The sequence below is a fragment of the Hermetia illucens genome, chromosome 2, assembly GCF_905115235.1.
Source record: "Hermetia illucens chromosome 2, iHerIll2.2.curated.20191125, whole genome shotgun sequence".
Lineage (NCBI taxonomy): Eukaryota > Metazoa > Arthropoda > Insecta > Diptera > Stratiomyidae > Hermetia > Hermetia illucens.
Window position 1 is genome coordinate 41,537,685 of NC_051850.1, and position 18,400 is coordinate 41,556,084.

At 39.9% G+C, this 18,400-nt stretch overlaps 1 protein-coding gene across 3 annotated transcripts in view; it reads left to right on the forward strand.

Annotated features, from left to right (window-relative positions):
- Nucleotides 1-18,400, forward strand: part of LOC119649167 (transcription factor AP-2-epsilon) — a 361,599-nt gene that overhangs the window by 121,617 nt on the left and 221,582 nt on the right. Inside the window, exon 1 of one of the 3 annotated variants that reach the window (XM_038051197.1) lies at nt 2,457-2,503. The exons of the other annotated variants lie outside the window; for them this stretch is intronic. Coding sequence (XP_037907125.1) covers nt 2,459-2,503 — 45 coding nt within the window. The 5' untranslated portion in view covers nt 2,457-2,458. Of the gene's footprint in view, nt 1-2,456; nt 2,504-18,400 lie in introns of those variants that run through there. 3 annotated transcript variants of the gene reach the window in all.

The following is an 18,400-nucleotide window of genomic DNA, read 5'->3' on the forward strand; positions in this document are numbered from 1 at the left end:
AAAAAAATGTACATCCCCTTTTACCAAGCTTTACGGTCCCAGCTGGATATACTGTCTGACTGATATTATACGGCCACGGAAGGCACGCTGCGTCAATAAGTTTACCTCTTGAAACGGCAAAAAGAGCTATCACTGCCAGCAAAGCCCGGATTGGCTAGGTCGTCTGTAGGCTACGAGAGCACATTTCACTGAGAAGATGCTGTAGACGTCCAGAGTTTCGGCGCATGACCAAAAACTTTACAAGTGTACACGACAGGGACGAGCTAAGCAGTAAATTCGGAAAAACAGGTCACATTGCTAAAGAGTAGGATGAAAGGCTCAATCGTCTGTTCTGCTGGTGATCAACACCATGTGAAAATGAGGTTCGTATAACTAAATTTGTATCATTGCCAAGCAGCTCAGAACCTACTCTCCCAGACGATATTTTAAAGTAAAATCAACGTCGCCATTGTCTGCGAACAGTACAAAGATCTACACAGTGGAATTTGGGTTGAGGATAAGAGCGATATGGGCATCTGAATCCTGCCATTCAAGGAACAATAAGATCCTTGAGAGTAACTTTACGCGAAAATATGTGGTATATTCATGTACAGTTGGGTAGCCGGGAAACGAACGCAAGACTGTGTGTATTCCTTGAAACTCTTTCTGGTCTGAATTTTGTTCTAGCAACCACGAGATGCGTCAACACTTTCCAAAGAAGGGAAATGGGGTCATTGATAGATGTCACACTTATTAGTGACACATTAGCTAAAGATCGTTAGCGAAAGTTGCACACACTGCGACCATCAGGCCATAATTTTCAAAATTAAGCAACTTTCAAAAATAAATTATCATCCGGTCCCACCCCCGGTCGAGTACAATTTTCTTTGGAATAACAAGAGCCCGGACATAATGCGCAAAACGACTCTAGCTGCCAGCGCTCTTCACCATCTCTCTGACAATGTTGTGTGGAGGAAGTTTCCCTGTGTCTGCATAAAGCTGCTGAGGAAGAGAACACACAATCAGGAAATTGCACCTTCCCAATCCTGTGCAGGTAAGACTCAAAAACCTCCATGCCCGCTTAGAGGTTGGGTAAGGAAGTGATCAATCTCACCGTGCGTTTGATTCAGCCATGGGTCTTAAATTCTCGGTGAGCCGCGCAGTTCATCTGCCTCTTGTCTCATTTTGCCGACAGAGTTGCCACTCGGTAAGGATGCGTTGACGTTCTTCACGGACAACCAACCCCCTTAAGTTTTCGCCCTTACGGATGTAGATAACTTTACGCTCCTTTGCGAGGAGGTCAACGAGGATCACTCCCCGGATCATCATCACCGCTGGTTCTGACACAGTGCGATAAGTGAACGCCCCAAAGCTCCCTGTCTCAGCACTTGAGCAATGCGCAGGGACTTCCTTATCAAGCACATCAGCCTATACCTCTTCGCCATAGAACGGAGCGGACTGCGTTGCTCCCATAAGGGGACGTCTCCTAAGAGATATAGGGCCCCAACATTCGCTATTAACTGACTTAAAACCAAGACTCCAGCTAGAGCCCTATCCGCTGCTGTTTTGATTTGCTCATCTTCGAGTCAAGCATTAAACCAAGGTATTTAACTGCTGGTTTTGACTCTATAGTCAACTCGCCGACCAATATGGGGCACAGGGTCGGGATTCTATTTCTGGTCAAGATGACTACTTCGGTTTTTCCAGCAGTCATCCATTTGCTTATCCGTCGCTTCAATATACCATGTCTGCTTTGCGCCTGTTCAACAGTGCTTCCAGCAGCAAGTGCCGCAACATTGTCTGCATAACCGACCAGACGCGACCCTTCGGGCATATCGAGTCTCAGCAGACTATCGTAGGAAACATTCCAGAGATCCGGCCCTAGGATGGATCCCTGTGCTCCTCCGGAAGTGATTTTCATCCTCCTCAGACCCTCTAGTGTCTCATAGACTAGGAGGAGAGTTTGACTTCCACGGGCACGGCAGAGCTGTTGATTTTTTCTTCCTTTTCATTTTAGCTATTCAAACATCCAGATTCCATTCCAATGTAAAACGAAACTCGCCGGTACGTAAACTTTTCAAAAAATACGTATGGTTTGTGTCAGTTGGCACTTCGGTAAAGCTGCGCTTAGTTCTAGTTAGGCGCCAGTTCCAATCTTTCTGTGGTATTATTTCATAGTCAGTAATAAATTATAAATAATTCATATGTACTTATATTGTCAGTGAACCTAGATTTGATGCTGGTTCAGTCTATTGATTAATGATCATTTTCTAGGACCACCTGGAAAATAAACGCCATGGCGTCAAAATCCGTTTCTGTTCGATCTCGTCACCATCGCCATCAAGCTATAACAATCTTAATAACTTACTTCATTATACAACACATTGATGGTATTTAGCATATGAAATCATATTTCTTCGCTTAACTACCTATTTACGAATACATCACGACACTAATTCCATATCTTTTTTTTCCAGGTATGTGGAAATTAGATATTGTAGCTATCGATTATTTGAACCCAAAGGTAAGCAACTTTCTTTAAAAGCATGCTAAAAGGCACCTTGAAGTTATTACCTGATTATATCACTGGACAACCTCATTATAGCTCAATAATTTTAAAGTAATTATTTCACAAGTTGACGCATTAAACAACAAAGAAGGTATCTACTAAGGGTACCAGCTTTGTGCTCATCTCCATGGAGTCGTTTCCTGAAAAGCGGAAATCACAAGTATATCAAGATGGAGTAGATAATTTTAAAGTATTTCATCTTAAGCTGCCTTCCTTTGGCAGACGGTTTTATGTAAATAAAAGTACTTACATGACCAGATATATGAGACAGTCTTGCACTAGTCTGCCCCCTTCTGAATTGATTAACTCTCAAGCCCTACTTTAGCAATCTTTCTTGATGGAATCTTGTTATTCGTCAAGCTTACCTATTCTAAACCGTTGAAGGTAGAAACTATGCCCAACAAGAAAAGCAGGTTAACAAAAAACAAGGTTATCATGCCTGAGTACACAAATAACTATTAAAATAAACTGTTCTTATGAAAATGTATGAGTGCATTGTAGAAAGCATGAAATGAGTTAATCCCTGCTGCTTTATGGTCATTTACTAGAAATACAATTGTCTTTGCGCGCCATTAAATCATAAATCAATTGATAGTTATTATCTGTAAATATCTTCTGATTTAATAGAGGTAATTCTCGTTAACCTCCATTACACTATTATGCTTGTATTCATGTTTTTCATGTTGAACTTCTAATACCTGAACCCCGTGCTTTAGGCATTTATCGCACTAAAATTCTGATTTCACAATATTTTACGACTTGGTCCTGTTAATATAACATTTATTATAATAATTGAAGCTCTGCCACAGCCGGAAAATATTATCCCTTCAAGGATGCTTTAGGGCAACGCTTTGGTGTTTATTGTATCTTTGCATGCACATATGAGTTCGATTTCCCTTTGAATCAATTTGCGGTCTAAATCTCATTGATTAGAAACTTTTATAACTTATTTCCTCAATATTTCTGGATAAATTATAATTAATTTTAAAAAAGAAAGTGGTAAGAATATTCGATTCAATCAAAGGAACTGTACCAGAAATTTCTAAATCTGTTCCTTACTTTCTAATTTAGATAGAATCGTAGGTACAAACTCTATGAACATTCAAGCACAAGGTCCTGGCACATAATAAGAATCATTTCCAATTCAAATAAGGTGAAGGATTGTTTGAGGGCAAAAAATTTATTTACAGGTACCCAGATACTCGTGCTTTTGAATATCTATTTCGACGCTCTTCCTTCTAGGTAATAATTGCAAGTTACCAACAAATAGAATAATTATTTAATTATAGTTTGAAGAAGAAGTTTCCGATTGAATTATCTCTCAAAACTAAATAACAACTGTAATATGGTATAATTATATATAGCAAAATAGTAATATCAACTCAAACATGGGTAATGATAAAAGAAGTTTCTCGCTTAAATCTTTCATTTTCAAAATGATTAAACATTTAAAATCTACTGTTGCTGATGTCTTGCCGCGTTGATTGGTTTGACAGTTATTAATATTTTGTGAAGCACTTGCCCAGTTAATTGATCTATTCCAATATTTGTTGGACTTCTGAGTTGTCCTAAGTATATAAACAAAAAAAGGATCGTTTTTCTAAATTGAGAAAAAACTCGGTACACTTGTGCAGCCAGTGAGTCCCTTCTTCAGTGGTGATTACAATCTAAATTAAACAAGTCTTTTGCCTTTATTTATATTGGACAACTATCTATATTAAAATATCCCGTCTCCTTTATTAAATGGATGAGTAGTTTTTTAAGGATTTATGTAAAACAGCAAAAACATGCACTTTACTCCAAAATGGCTAAACGAATCCGAAAGAAATTTGGTGGACAGATGCGAACTATGAAATTGCACATACATAGTGAATGACATAAATTTAAGTGGAGTTTAAAGGGGGGCTCCCCATACATACAAAGGAGAGATTTAAAATTTTTTTCACCGGATATAGTCGTGTGGTCAAAGGTTTGATTAGTATTTTCCAAATCTGATATTAGTTTTAACGTGAATTGAAAAGTGCGTGAGTAAGGAGTCAAAATACTTATATGAAATCAAGGCCTCAAAATATTTCCTATTTCGATATCTGCTCAAATAAACCTACTAATAGCATCTTTCCAACTTCTAGAAATTGACTGGGAACCCCCTTTAAGTTCATCCTAGAAGGACTAAATTTTGCACCAACACAGAGGACGATATCTCATCAAATTTCACGAAAATCCGGCCATTAGTGCGTTATAACAATTCAAACTTATCAATTTCGCGCGAATTTACTGCATCTTAAGTCATGCAAATAAGATGCAGACGTCATAATTAACGAGAACAATTGATATTCGAGTGAAATATTAAAGTCCCATATAAGAAGAACATACCCCCCCCCCCCTCCCCTTTTACTCTTTGCGTAAAACAAAACCTTGTTGAAATTAATTTGCTGTCTGTCTGTCTGTCTTTTTATCTATCTGTCACACGCATTCTTCTCAGAAACGGTTATAGGGATTGGCATCAAATTTGTTGGAAAAGTGGGAATTGTGAACGCTCACGCAGATGGTGAGTTACATCATTCTCCATCAAATTTAGGGGGAGGGGGGGGGGGGGTCCTCATACATGGAAAAGGGCGATGTAAATTTTTTTTTGCCGCATATAGTCATTTGGGTTATCAGATCAAAGGTTTCGGTTAGAACTTTACAAAGCCGGTGTTCATTTTGACATTTATTCGAAAGGTTGGGAGAGCGGGGGGTCGAAGGTGATCATTTCTTTCACGATCGTATTGTCAGAAACTAATCAACCGAAATTTCAGAAAAAAATCAGAAAGCTACCACTATATGATCCCCGGGCTCAGAAATGCTCTCCATACCGATATCTGTTCAAATAAAGTTAATATATAATTTGTAATAGTTTATTATTATACTTTTTTGTAATTGACTGTAAACCCCCTCAAGTTCTTTCTAGACTCATGCAGCAAGATAGGCTATAATATAGAACACCATCTTGCTAGCTTTCACATAATATATGCATATATTAAGCGCTGGATACTAATGGCAGAAATGCACACTCAACTGTCTTTCTAAAAGAAATACACAAAGCCTTTCATTCCTGAAGCGTCCAGCTTCCGCTTTCCCTACTTGTTTTGTATCTGTTTCTAGTAAACTTCTTCACGTTTGCTAATAACGTTGAACTCCTTTTGTAAAACTTATCGAATTAGTTAATAATCGATAGAGTACTTTCCAGAGCAAATTATTTGTGTAAGAAGCTGGTGACGCAATTGAATTTTATATTATAATGGAAGTGCAACTGCCACGCAGTTAGAGCATTGAAATATCTGATTAATTAAGCAATGCTGAGAATTTCGTTGTGTGTTGTAATACTCCATATACTCCTTATATAAAAGTGCTTTTGATTACATATTTCCGTCCATAACCTTCAAAGCTGCAAGTGATGATTCCACACTCGTCCAAAGTTATCTCCCTCGTTTGTTTCTGAAAATCCTTTCCATCCCCTCTCAGAAACTCTGTAGCCGACTAATCAGCTCTTTCTTTCCTCCCTTGTCTTTTAGGTAGCAGACTAGCAGTTCTAGACAGCAAGCAGTTGAGAACTTTAACGTTGTTTTGGCTTTTTTATTTGGAAACTAGAAAACGCGCCTATTTAATGATGATAATCCAGTAACCTTTTTTCAGGGTTGATCAGGCATCCTCCTACACATCTTTAAGGGAAGAATCGTACTGCATTGTTCATTCATTGATGCAATATTTGATAAAGTTTCGCTCTAAAATATTACAAAATATTACCACATGCTAACTTAAGGTAAAGCTTTAGACCCCACACCGAAGAACAGTTTCCTATAAGACTATTCGCACCGCTCACATCAGTAGCCTAATGACGGATTGGTATCATTAAACAACACTCATCCATTGGTTCCAATACTATTAGCCTGAGGTTTTAGCTTTTGCTTCAAATTATCTAGGGGAGATGAGATTGCCAGAAGGTCGCTGTTTTTTCTGTTTACCCTTGGATCCAGATGCGTTAGAAGAGACTTCTCCCAACACAACGTTGATTGTGTGATGAACTCGTTATTGCCCTTAAGCAGGTTTTGATCCTCAGGATCGAAACTTACTATGATGTTGAGATCCTTTTATAATTTCAAGTTCTGCAATGAGGAAAGTAAATGGCTTGCCGAGGCAAATCAAAAATCAGCAGCTTTTGGTCATATCTTACTACCGCTTACCACTAAGCGCTTGGTATGGTAGTGACACTTTGGTTTCCGCTTGACTTCAAGTTTCCTTCTAGCGCCCAAGGAATACCCATTACCAAGCCTTCGCTCAGCCTAATCCTGATCAATGAATCTGATAGAAGAAACTTATCTTTGGGTCTATCCCTATGTCGAGGTATTTTGCTACCGTCTTGGTCTCTTTATTTGGTACAAAATGGCCTGACGGGTCCTCTGGTTGGGCTTGGTTTTCTTCAGAGGCAGAGATGACCGTGGAGATGGTTCAGCCTGGAAAGTCCCTAAGGTAGAAAAATAAGACGTAGCCGACATTGCCTGAGATAGAGCGATGACGAAAGCCAGGCCACCAGACATCTTTTAGGAATATCGAATTGCCGAACCTCAGCGCAAAACTGGGATGTCTAGGATTCTTTAGCAAGACACGACTAAATCTCCTGTTGCGCCCTTGATGATAATGAAACCTTTCCCTACCTCCAACTCTCTAAAAAAAGGTAAGCTCATATAATTGACAAATGTAATTGGTCACCATTTTTTTTGGGTAGAAAGAAAAACACGTAAATCGTGAAGAATTCCGTTGCTTCGAGACTGAAACATTGGTTAAAATACCATATTTTTACGTGCAAGGCAGTAACCTAAAATCGTTTTAAACCTATGGGAGCTATTCTTTTTCAAACATGTTTAAGGGAGTTTCCCCCACTTTCGTCTTAAAAATATCTTAAGTGCAATATGCCACTCGGTTCCAAATGTCTTCACTTTGCAGCGAGGCCCCACATATTGGGAAGTACTTGATGCAATCAAGCAAAGGAGCATTTCCGCTCGCAGTTCCACCTTTTAAAGAAGAAAAAAATGTAGCGAGCACTGACAGTCAACTCCCTTGCGGTAAATATATTCACCGACGATGTTTTCCCAATTTTTTGAAGGTAAGACCGAAATTACTCATGCCCGCTGAGAAGTTGGGTTACAAGAAACTTACGCTCCCAAAAACCTCCTTCAGCCATCGCTCTATGTATTTGTGGTATATCTGTGACCTAACGGCACCAATGTACACTTTAGGACCATTCGCAAATGCCACCCACTGCAAACGGGGCTTCCGACATTGAGAATTAGCCAGCTAGTGGTAAAATGACCGGCCTTATCCGCACTACTCCTAATCCGCTCGAAGAATTTTATCTCCATCCGTATGCCGAGATATTTCACTACCGACTTGTACTCTTTATCTGGTATAAAATGGATTCAAGGTTACTCTTCTTGAGGCGGGCGACTATCTTAGTTTTCCCCAGAGCCAGAGCGGCGACAATGCACGACCAGGTAGTCGTCTCGAAATATTCGCCCGTGGGCGGTTTAAGGGTGTTACAAGGAGGACCGCAGTGACTAGTAAGCGCCTCAGCTCAACATCGCATCAATTAGTCTTGCTTCTTTGAAACTGTTTCAACAAGAGGTCTACCAAAGCCCAAATTTCTTCAGCCAGCTGGAAGATAAAAGACCTATGCCTAAAAACAAAATTCACCAATTCACTGAGAGTACTATTCGGTTCTGCTGCTTTTTTGTCATTCAGGAGGACTGCTTCTACTAGTAGCATTACCTTCAAGAGGGGCCGTGCCGGAGTATTTCATTCCTGCACGATTTTCTGTATGTTAGTTGTTTCCATGATCAGCCTATACTAGAGGTTCGATTGTTTCTTTTTGATGTCCGTGGGTAGCTTTTGCCTTCAGTGACGGATTTCCCTCGCATTCTGCACCTCTAAGAGTTGCTTCACACTTGCCTCTCGCGTACTATGCCTGATGTGGTGGACACAATCACAATTAAATATCAATATCAAGCAAGTGAAATCCTCTGGAACTATCTCACAAAAATTCTGACCACTCAAACTGAACATTCATTTCACAATCGAAATTCATATTACATCATTATGTCTGAGTTTATCAGTGACACAACTCCCTAACATGAAAATAAGAGGTTGCTCGCCTAAATCTTTTGTTTCACGGAATCTATTTTTAACGTCACTTTGTCACGCTCTAGCGCAAGTAACCCAATTTCTTCTCTACCTTTGTACTATACTTAACCTACTTACTTTCCATTCCTTAATATCATAATTTGCCAAAAATTTTAATAGGTAGTAGCTAATAGCCTCTGGTACGTGCTCATACAATAAGCAAATTACTTTTAAATTAGAAAATTACAATAGCCCCGAAAAATGCTGAACAAACCGTCTTTGTTCCATAATTCAAATCAACACGTTCCTCAAATACATATGTATATCATCAGCATACCGATGGACAAGAACAACAAAACCCAGTTTTGGTCGTTTGCAGAATTCTCCGCGTGCACGAAGACACCACGCCGACCAGTTGAAGCAACGTTTGCGAAACGAAAACCTGAAATTTAAAATAACTTGTAACTTAACCAAAATGTAATTACATTGGGCCGCAACGAAGTCACGCGGATTCAAATGAAAACTTTCGATAATTTACCTTAAGTCGTATTTTCCGTGTTCCAACGACATTAGGGGGACAGAAGTCGTTACTGTTTTGGCATGGTTTCATCTTTGTGGTCAAGTTAGATGACGGCCGCACTTAGTACTATTGCGATTTTAAGGTCTTGATTTTCGCGGGGGCATCAATTATATTGGCTTAATGGATACGTACTTTGGCGAAATTGAATTGAGTTCTTTTTAGGAAGTGATGGAACGGTATTCAAGGAGGTAACTTTCCGATTAAATCATTTTAACCCCATTGGTATCCCGGTGGCTTTTTAAATTGTGATTTTATAATTCATGTGTTTAGAATACGCACGACTTAGGTCCAGCTATGAGACGGAAATTTTAATACTTCACCTACTACTTGTAAGGAATTCAAAGCGCGAAGCTGATACTTCCGCCAAACGGGGCGAGGATTAATTTTTTACCGTTTTAGACAGGGTTAAACAAATGAAATTAAGATAATCTGAATTAAATTAAATAGCGGTAAGTGAGATTACAATGTAGTCTTAAGCTTTTAATTTCGAGGTGGAGTTTTTTAAAATTAGCTCCAGGGAAATGATACTATGACCCGACTCCCATACAATCGAACGTGATGTTAGTTTCTTCCCAGATAATATTTTTTTCCTTACGGCAAGTCTTGCAACAAAAACTTTCAATTTATTTAAACACATCGGAAATTAACGTGTATGTTAAAATTAATATGGATAATTTGATGTGAAGGGAAGACAAGGAGTCAATAGTGAATGGTAGACTTCATTGTAGTGATGCAATGGCAATTGGTAAACACGCCCGATATTTAGCTCTGATATCTCAATTTTTTTAGATTTTAAATAATGTCAGCTTTCTTTGAGGTTATAAACAAAACCTTATCAAAATCAGTTACTGTCTGTCTGTCTTTTTTTTTTTGACGTTAAAAGGGAAGGTTCAAATGTGAGACTTTTATTCACTAAAACTGCCTGCTTCTGCTTCACACGTCGCAGGGCAGGATCAGTACGGAATGTCCTGTGTGTGGCGAATCTACGATAATTACAAACAACGCGTTCCAAATACTTCTGAATCGTGTCACATGTCGTAATTGTCATATCCAAAGCCAAAAAGACATGCACGATACCCTTCGCGTCCACTTATGAATTGGGATAGGTCATACCTAACCTCTCCATGGCATCGTTTAACCCACAACAATAATGGTGTAACTTCGGTTGCTTTTGTTGCTAAACTTTCAAGATATTGCTTGAAATTCAATATTTGTCAATCATGACTGCCAGATATTTGAGCGCTGGTTGCGAGTCTATTATTCGTTCGCGAATCCTAACCTTTATTGATGTTTGCTTCCTTCGTTTGGTGATTAAAACTACCCTCGTTTCTCTTCTGCGATCGCCAGAACAGCGTCTTCTCAGGATCAGATTTCCCAAATTGCCTCCTTTGTCAAACCATCAATCTCTTTGATGTCTGGTGTTACAATAGTCACTTCCATATCATCTGCGAAACCGACAACGGTCACTTCTTTGAGGAGTTGTAACCTCAAAATTCCATCATACATTATTACGTACAGAAGAGGGCCGAGAACCCTCAACAGCCCCTCGCGGGGAAACTCTATGATCATGTGCACCAAGTATTCGAGACTTCCTAATTTGGCTAAAGACTCAATTATTTGACACCAGTTTGCAGAATTAAAAATATTCTACACATCGAGAATAACTACCGCGCAGGATTTATTAGCCTCCATTGCTGCTTCCCCAATTTTCGGTCGCTATACTGATGGCATTGGTAGGAGATCTCTCTTTCGGTGATCGGTACAAATATGTTGTAGATGACCCGTTCGAACAGTTTGCCAATGCGTTTAACCGACATATAGGTATATATAGGCTTCACAAATAGCACTAGCTTCTGTTGCTCCCCCATTTTACTAGGAAAATCCCTTCTTTGGAGTACGCCGTGAACATTTGTGCGAGCCGATTTGGAACTATTTTGACTGTTACTAGCAGCACCTTGTTCGGGATGTTCTCTCTCTTATTTCCTATAATCTTCAGCGCGGTTTCAAGACTCGACTCATCGGAATCTATCTAAACAGTGGGTAAGCTTGATTCTCTTGGGACTTGTGGAAAAAGGGTACTAACGATATCTCGCAGCAAATCAGGGGTCGTGATCGACGGCAAGCGTTTGTCCTTGATCAATGCCATGATTGCCTTGTAAGTATCTCCCGAAAGGTCGGAGACCTCTTCATTGCATAATCTTTTGAAGTGTTCGGTTTCACTTCTAGAAATGCTTGCTTGTAGTTCTTTTCCCGCCTTTCTTTATCGGTTGTGCTGCTCTTCACACTCAAATCCGTTCCTGCTTCGTTGACTACACCTGCTGGCTTTAAGGCCTTACGACATTCATAAATTTTGGAATTCCACCAGAAGTTGGCTATTCATTTCTTCAATACAGTGTGACGTGGCATGGAAACGTCATATGCTTTTTGTATTTTTCAATAGCCTGGGTCACTTTTTCTTCTGCATTTCCCATTAGCATCGTCTCCTGCAATAGTATTGCTTTGCACATTGGCTTATCGAGTATCTTGGATCTTCAACTCGCTATTGCAGTTTTCTTGACATATTTTGTTCCCGCGCTACGCTCCATCTGATGGTTACTGTGCGTATATTCCTTGCTCATCTGCCATTGGAGATCTTTAGATAATGTGCCGCCAACAAACGTAAAGTCTATTACAGATCCCATATATCCAGTCTTTGAAAAGTATTGACTTCGCCGGTATTTACCAGGACGAAATTCAGACATAAAAATCCTTCAAGTAGTATTCGACCTTTTTCATTTTCGAGATTACCCCAATATTCGGCGCAACCATTCAAATCGCCAGCTACTATAATTGAGTTGTGGTGAATTACATCGGTAACAAGTCTTTCGACAACTACCAGGAATTCATCAAACACGAGCCTCGGCGCAGCACAGCAGCTATATACGTATGCTAATACCACCTACCTTTGCTTTGTGAATCCATCTTCTGTTCTGTTTATAGTCTTTTCCATGCTCGGTTTCCGCTGTCCCAAATTTCCGCTTCGATTTAATACCCAAACATCACTTTGAAAAAGTCTGTATTGCTTGCTTTGTTTTGAAGCACACTTTGGGAGTGCAGGTGCTGAGCTGCCTGGAGATGATTCAAGTTCAGTTGTAGGAAATTCATCCATGTGGAGCTGAAATACCCTTTTTGTACGCCAAAAATCAAGTACTGGCTATGATATGGTCGTTGTGAATGTTTTTTATTTCTCTGCATAGCAGAAGTTTGGGGCTGCAAAAGTATCCTTGGCAAATTTACTCTAAGAGTTTCTCGCGATGTGTCCATCTCTCTTAACCGACAGCTAACCCAACCGCGGTGAATTTTGCCAACAGCAAGAAATTTCTTCGCCGCTGTGATTGGGAGGACTATTGTAGCAGTCCTCTAAAATTGCTTCCATTTCTTCACCTTCACCAGGCTTGCGTTCGAGTAACAGATCGCTCTTTTGCGTGCGTATTATGCGGTTCACGCCTTCGCCCAGGTCCAATAAGGAAGTGTCTGTTTTGGCCTTCCGCAGTATTTCCGCCTACGTCAGCTCACTTCTTGATGTTATAATCAATGGATCTGATCGTAATCTTTTTTGTGACTACTTTAGTCGTAGCTAGAGTCGGTGGTACGTTTTTCCAGGCACTCAGGTAGACTTACGTCTCTCGTCCGTGATCCTACCGGGAGTGCCGACTTTGGAGCTGTTTGAATTACCGCATCTGCCATCGACTTTCTTATCATGGGCAAGCTCATCTCTTTTCGGACCTCGAAATATATTGCTCGTATTTCAGGCACTTCATTTTTTATTTATCCAAGTACATTGTGTGGGACCCACAAATATCATGAAGGTTACCAGTATACCTTACTGTTGTTCTTGTCGGCGATCTTAATATTGCAGCGCTACGCTTAAAAGTATCGTCTACATTTGTTAGCGCACTTCCTATAGCATATATTTTGATAGCTTCCGGCGACGGGGTAGATATTTCTCTCCGCGTTGAGTTTTACGCTTCATACTCTAATTTGATTTTTTTTTTTAATTTCTAAATTAGAACCTGCTTTTTTTATAATTACCTACTGCTGGCACGATCCCACGCCTTCATGGACTCTGGGCATACGCGTTAGCACTGAGCTGAACGTAGCGCTGAGTGACTTGCCTCTATGTTGACCCATTTAGTAGGCAGTCACTTGTATAGCTAACGAACAGCAATTTGGACGACGCGTTCAGAAGTAAAGAGAACAAAGGGAAAGTGCACAAAGGAAAAGTTGCAATACGTAAAGTCTTTTATTTATATAAGGTACGCACCGCCTTTGCGCTGCCACTTTCATTCCTTTTCACCTGCAAATTCTAAGACTGAATGTCAGTCTCACGTTAATGTTAATTCTGACATAATATATGCATATATGTATAGGGTGCGGCAGCATAACTTCCTTTTTTAAAATGCGCGCCACTCAGTTAATTGATGTCATAGCGGAGCGCTAGTGGTCTCGTTCAAGGGGATACTGTAAAGTTTTGTTCCGACACGGTTCAGTCGCCATCATGCGTTGGAATAGTGAGGAACGTGCCTTTGCCGTTGAGGTTTACTTTTGAAGCGGATGTTCGGTTATTGCAACACAGCGTGCATTTCGGAATCGCAAATCAATTGTTACATGGGTCACTACATTCAGACAAACTGCAAGTGCCACAAAAGGAAGAACTGAAGTCCCTCGGCCCGTTAGATTACCTGAGAATATTGAAGCAGTGAGAGGGTCAATGTTGCTAACAAGAGTCATGACAAACGCCAGAAATCGGTTTACGCAATGTATGGAGAATGGGAGACGTATTAAGTCGATTTGATCTTCAAAACAATGTAAATAAAAACTTTAGACATGTACCTACATTATAAAAAATAAATAAATATTTTCCGATGCATACAATAGTTTTTATTGAGTTTTAAAAAAAGGAAGTTATGCTGCCGCACCCTGTATATTACGTATTAGGTACAAATGGAACAAATGTCCACTCAAATATTTTTTTGTATAAGAAATATAAACTAGTCAGGAAACTGGAAGCTGGACGTTTCAGGTATGAAAGGTTTTGTGTATTTCTTTTATAAAGACATTTGAGTGTAAATTTGTCCCATTAGTACGTAACACGGAATATATGCATATATTATGTGAGAATATCCACTTTCGGATGATATTAGCATTCAAAATCTTGAATTTCCAAAGAAGTGACAATTTTGACCTTTGTTAGTAGAAGTGCGATTTCCACCAAATTCGGTAAGATTAAGCTCTATATTATAGCCCACATTGTTGCAACTTCGTGATGCTAGGATGAACTGCAGCCAATTACCGAAAATTATAGTAGTATACTATTATTAACTTTTTTTGAGGGGATATCAGTATGGAAGGTATTTCAGAGCCTAGCCACCATATAGTGGCAGCCTCTTGAATTTTTGCAGATTTTTGGGCTGGATAGTTTCTGAGAATGGTTCCGTTAACTAAATGATCACGTTCGAGCCCCCGAGCTACCCATCTTTCCAAAAAATGTCAAAACTAAGACCAGAAAGTACTAGTCGAGACTTTTTATTTGATACTCCACGTGACTATATTTGAAAAAAAAAAATTTACACCCGCCTTTTGAATGTATGGGGACCTCCCTTTACATTTGACGTAACATCATGTAGCCCACGCAATTCCCACTTTTCCATGAAATTTGGTGTCAATCGCTGCTCCTATCTCCGAGGAAAATGCATGTGACAAACAGACAGACTGTAATCCGATTTTAATGAAGTTTTGTTTTACACAAAACCTTAAAAACGTTTCATACTTGAAGTGTCCAGTTTCCGGTTCCCCGACATGTTTTATTATACATGCATACATTCTTCGAAGTACAATTTTGCTTGACTAATAATTTAAGTTGTTGCTAGAATAGTTAGGTTTGCCCTTTCAAAGGTTGAGGAATATCGCCCTAAGTTCTTGAATAAAAGCAAACTTTCGTCTGCTCCCCATATGCCTTGAAACCAATGAGATGTTTCATTAAAATGGTATTACAACAAACTGACAATCAAAATATTATGGCAATTAATAAATTCGCTGATACCTCATACCGGATAGAGTCTGCCAGACCGCGTCCAATCTCCAGGAAATTAATTTCTTTATGCACCCACACAAAACATTTATGTGAGTGCGCTCGACAATCGCGTATCTTTACCACATGTTAAAGCATATTCACTCTTCAGCTGAGGCCAGTCATCACCTTGGGTCCACTTCGGCTGTGTACGTCCATCGTTTCAGTTACAAATGGTCCTCGTGTTGCTGCATTCGTCCTTCTATAAAACTCAAAACTATTCAACTTTATAAATCAAAAAGGAAATAAAGTGAAAACAAACTTATTAAAAATGCTCTCTCTGCGGAGAATATATCAAAACATTGCAACAACAAGATGCAAGTCAAGATGCAGAAAAGATAATCGATTTCTGCGTTTATGCATTTCATATGAGCGCACACACACGTGCTTTCAGTACGAGATGAACAACATATTTTTAATGAAGTAGTAAAAACTCATTCATAAAATCTTTGTAATGACGACGATAGAACAAGTCGTTTTTCGGGTCAAATAAGACATGCAGATAACTGCAGTAAAGATGAGAGTTTCATGTTGTTTTTTCCTTCTTGCTTCGTCGCTCATATTGGTATCAAAGTTAATGGACAGACATGCATATTTTGATTATCTTCTGGTGCAATGTGCACGAGCTGAACACACTCTTGAAATTGAAAAATACCTGAGAAAGGCATATGCTTCGAAAAAGGATAAAACTTTAATCTTGGATATTCTAGCGGTGCCGCAAATGTTCAATGCAGCCAGTAAGTATTCCTAGTAGGAGATAATTTTCATTGGAATCCCCCGATTGTGGTCATCGCCTGGTACTTGTCGACAAGGCCCATTATTTAATCATCGAAATGTAGTTTCATCATTGCATTTCAGGACAACTGTTCTCTTACCGATCACTTTCATTAAGGCCTATAGATCTCCGTAATTATGTACATTGAAAAACTTAGTTTTTGTTACTTTATGCCTGTCTCCAATAAACCTGAGCTATCCAAATTTTGACTCCTTTTTGCCGCTATTGCATTATGGTCCACCTGTCATTGCATTGTCTTCCTTGAACGATGACCCGTCACAGTGAGAACCTTGGCTTGGTTGGTGCTTATCTTGACTGCAACTATGCTTGCCTCTTTTTCCCAATGCAAAGCAATTTGGCCAAGTACAGTGACCCGGCGAGAAAGCGAAAATTTTTATGCAAAGATTTCACCGTTCATTGAACTCCTCCCTGTCGTCCGAACAAGGCAGCATGGAGGATGTCACCGATAAAAAGAAGAAATAATATCGGTGACAAGATGCAACCCTGGCGGATTCTGCTTTCGATCTCAAATTTCTCTGAGATTTTTCCTCGGTGCAGCAAGTGACATTTTGCGCCATCATATGTCACCCTAATAATAGCTATTCGTTTTTCCGGAATGCCCCTCCTGCGTAGAGCACTCCAAATGCTGATGTAGTCTATGAAAAACGCAGATACCCCTCCAATTGTCATACTCAAAGTAGGTGTCCTTTTTTGTAACCTTCTCCTTTTTCTACTTTCTGGGAAGAGTTTCAGATTTCCAGATTTCCGTATGAGTGGATGTGGTAGATCCACAGAAATCGCAGAACCTGCAACAAGAAATCCCTCTGGGGGAGGCCGCCCAGCCAAGCTTTACACTATTTGGGTGCATTGATAGCCGAACTGACTTCTCATCTTCTTGGAGGAACAGTCCGTATTCGCATGCTACGGTGACTAGCTTTTTCATCCACAAAGAGGGGTTAGCCAGATCTAGATAAGACAAATTATCAACGATTTCAAAGTTGCACTTTCCTATCTTAATTATTAAAAATTAATTGAATATTCTAGCTGTTTTTATTCACGCTGACATTGCCACCATGTATATCGTCTCGCCTTCGCTGCTGGCCCAAAATTTCACGGCCTGCTGCAGCTGTAATTTTTAGATCTCATGTTATTTATTCAATTATGTCCATGCTGATGAGCATTGGTTAGTAGTTGCGCTGATTTGGAAGGACCACTATTATTCACCTCAGTGGATAACTTTTCTCCTTTCTAGGGCCAGATGAAAGGACCCCCTATTCTTAGACCGTTTTTGAAGATGAATCATCTTGAAAGTGATCCTGCTGGATTTATTTGATCTCACATATTGGTCAGGGTCAGCCTAATCAGTTATCATCAGTTATTAACTTTGTCCAAGTACCGAATTCTTTCATGGCCTTATAGAATTTTACCTTCACTATGTTCTCATAGGCGACTTTTAACTCGATGAAAGGATAGTGGAACTGATACCTGATATTTCAATAGTTTCTCTCTCGGTTACAAAAATTTGATTTGGGTAGAATGAAGCCAATGATGCTCAAGACATATGAGATTATCTGGCCTAGCCAGGTACCGTAGGATATCTGGTATGGTATTGGGAAACGGGATACCTTTATAATTGCTGAGCTTGGTGATTTGGAAATCTCTTCATAATTTTAAAAGAACATAACATCTCAGCCCGGCACTACCGTCAGAGGGATACACAAACTTCAGCACGGGGGCGCACTGAACACGCTGGGTTGCACGATCAAAGTCAAATTTCTCTAGGTTCACGCTCTTAGAAACATAGAGAGGAATGAGCCGCCGGCAGACTGGCTAGGCAAGGTTCTGCTCTTGACAGCCCTTCGGTGGCCACAATTGGTGCGTCCCTAGCGACTGTCAAGGCTGGCATCCATTCGCACTACTTACGAACAGACTTCAGATGGCGAAAACTAACCACCTGCGCCAAGTCAAAGAGGTTTTTTGGCTTTTGGGCCAGACGCATCCAAAAACATACCCGATTGGGGCGAGCAGGGCACTAGCCTATGGGGAACCATGTTTGATACTTTACAATCTCTCTTAGTTGCGGAGAATAAGGAGGAAAACCCCTTGGATCAGGCGATTCCCAACTCTAGTTAGAGCAAGACTGCGAACACAAAGTAAACAATTGTGTGGAAACTTCAAAGAAATTTCCACGCGCTGGGTGGAGCGGGGAAGGGGATTGCTAGCATTCATGAA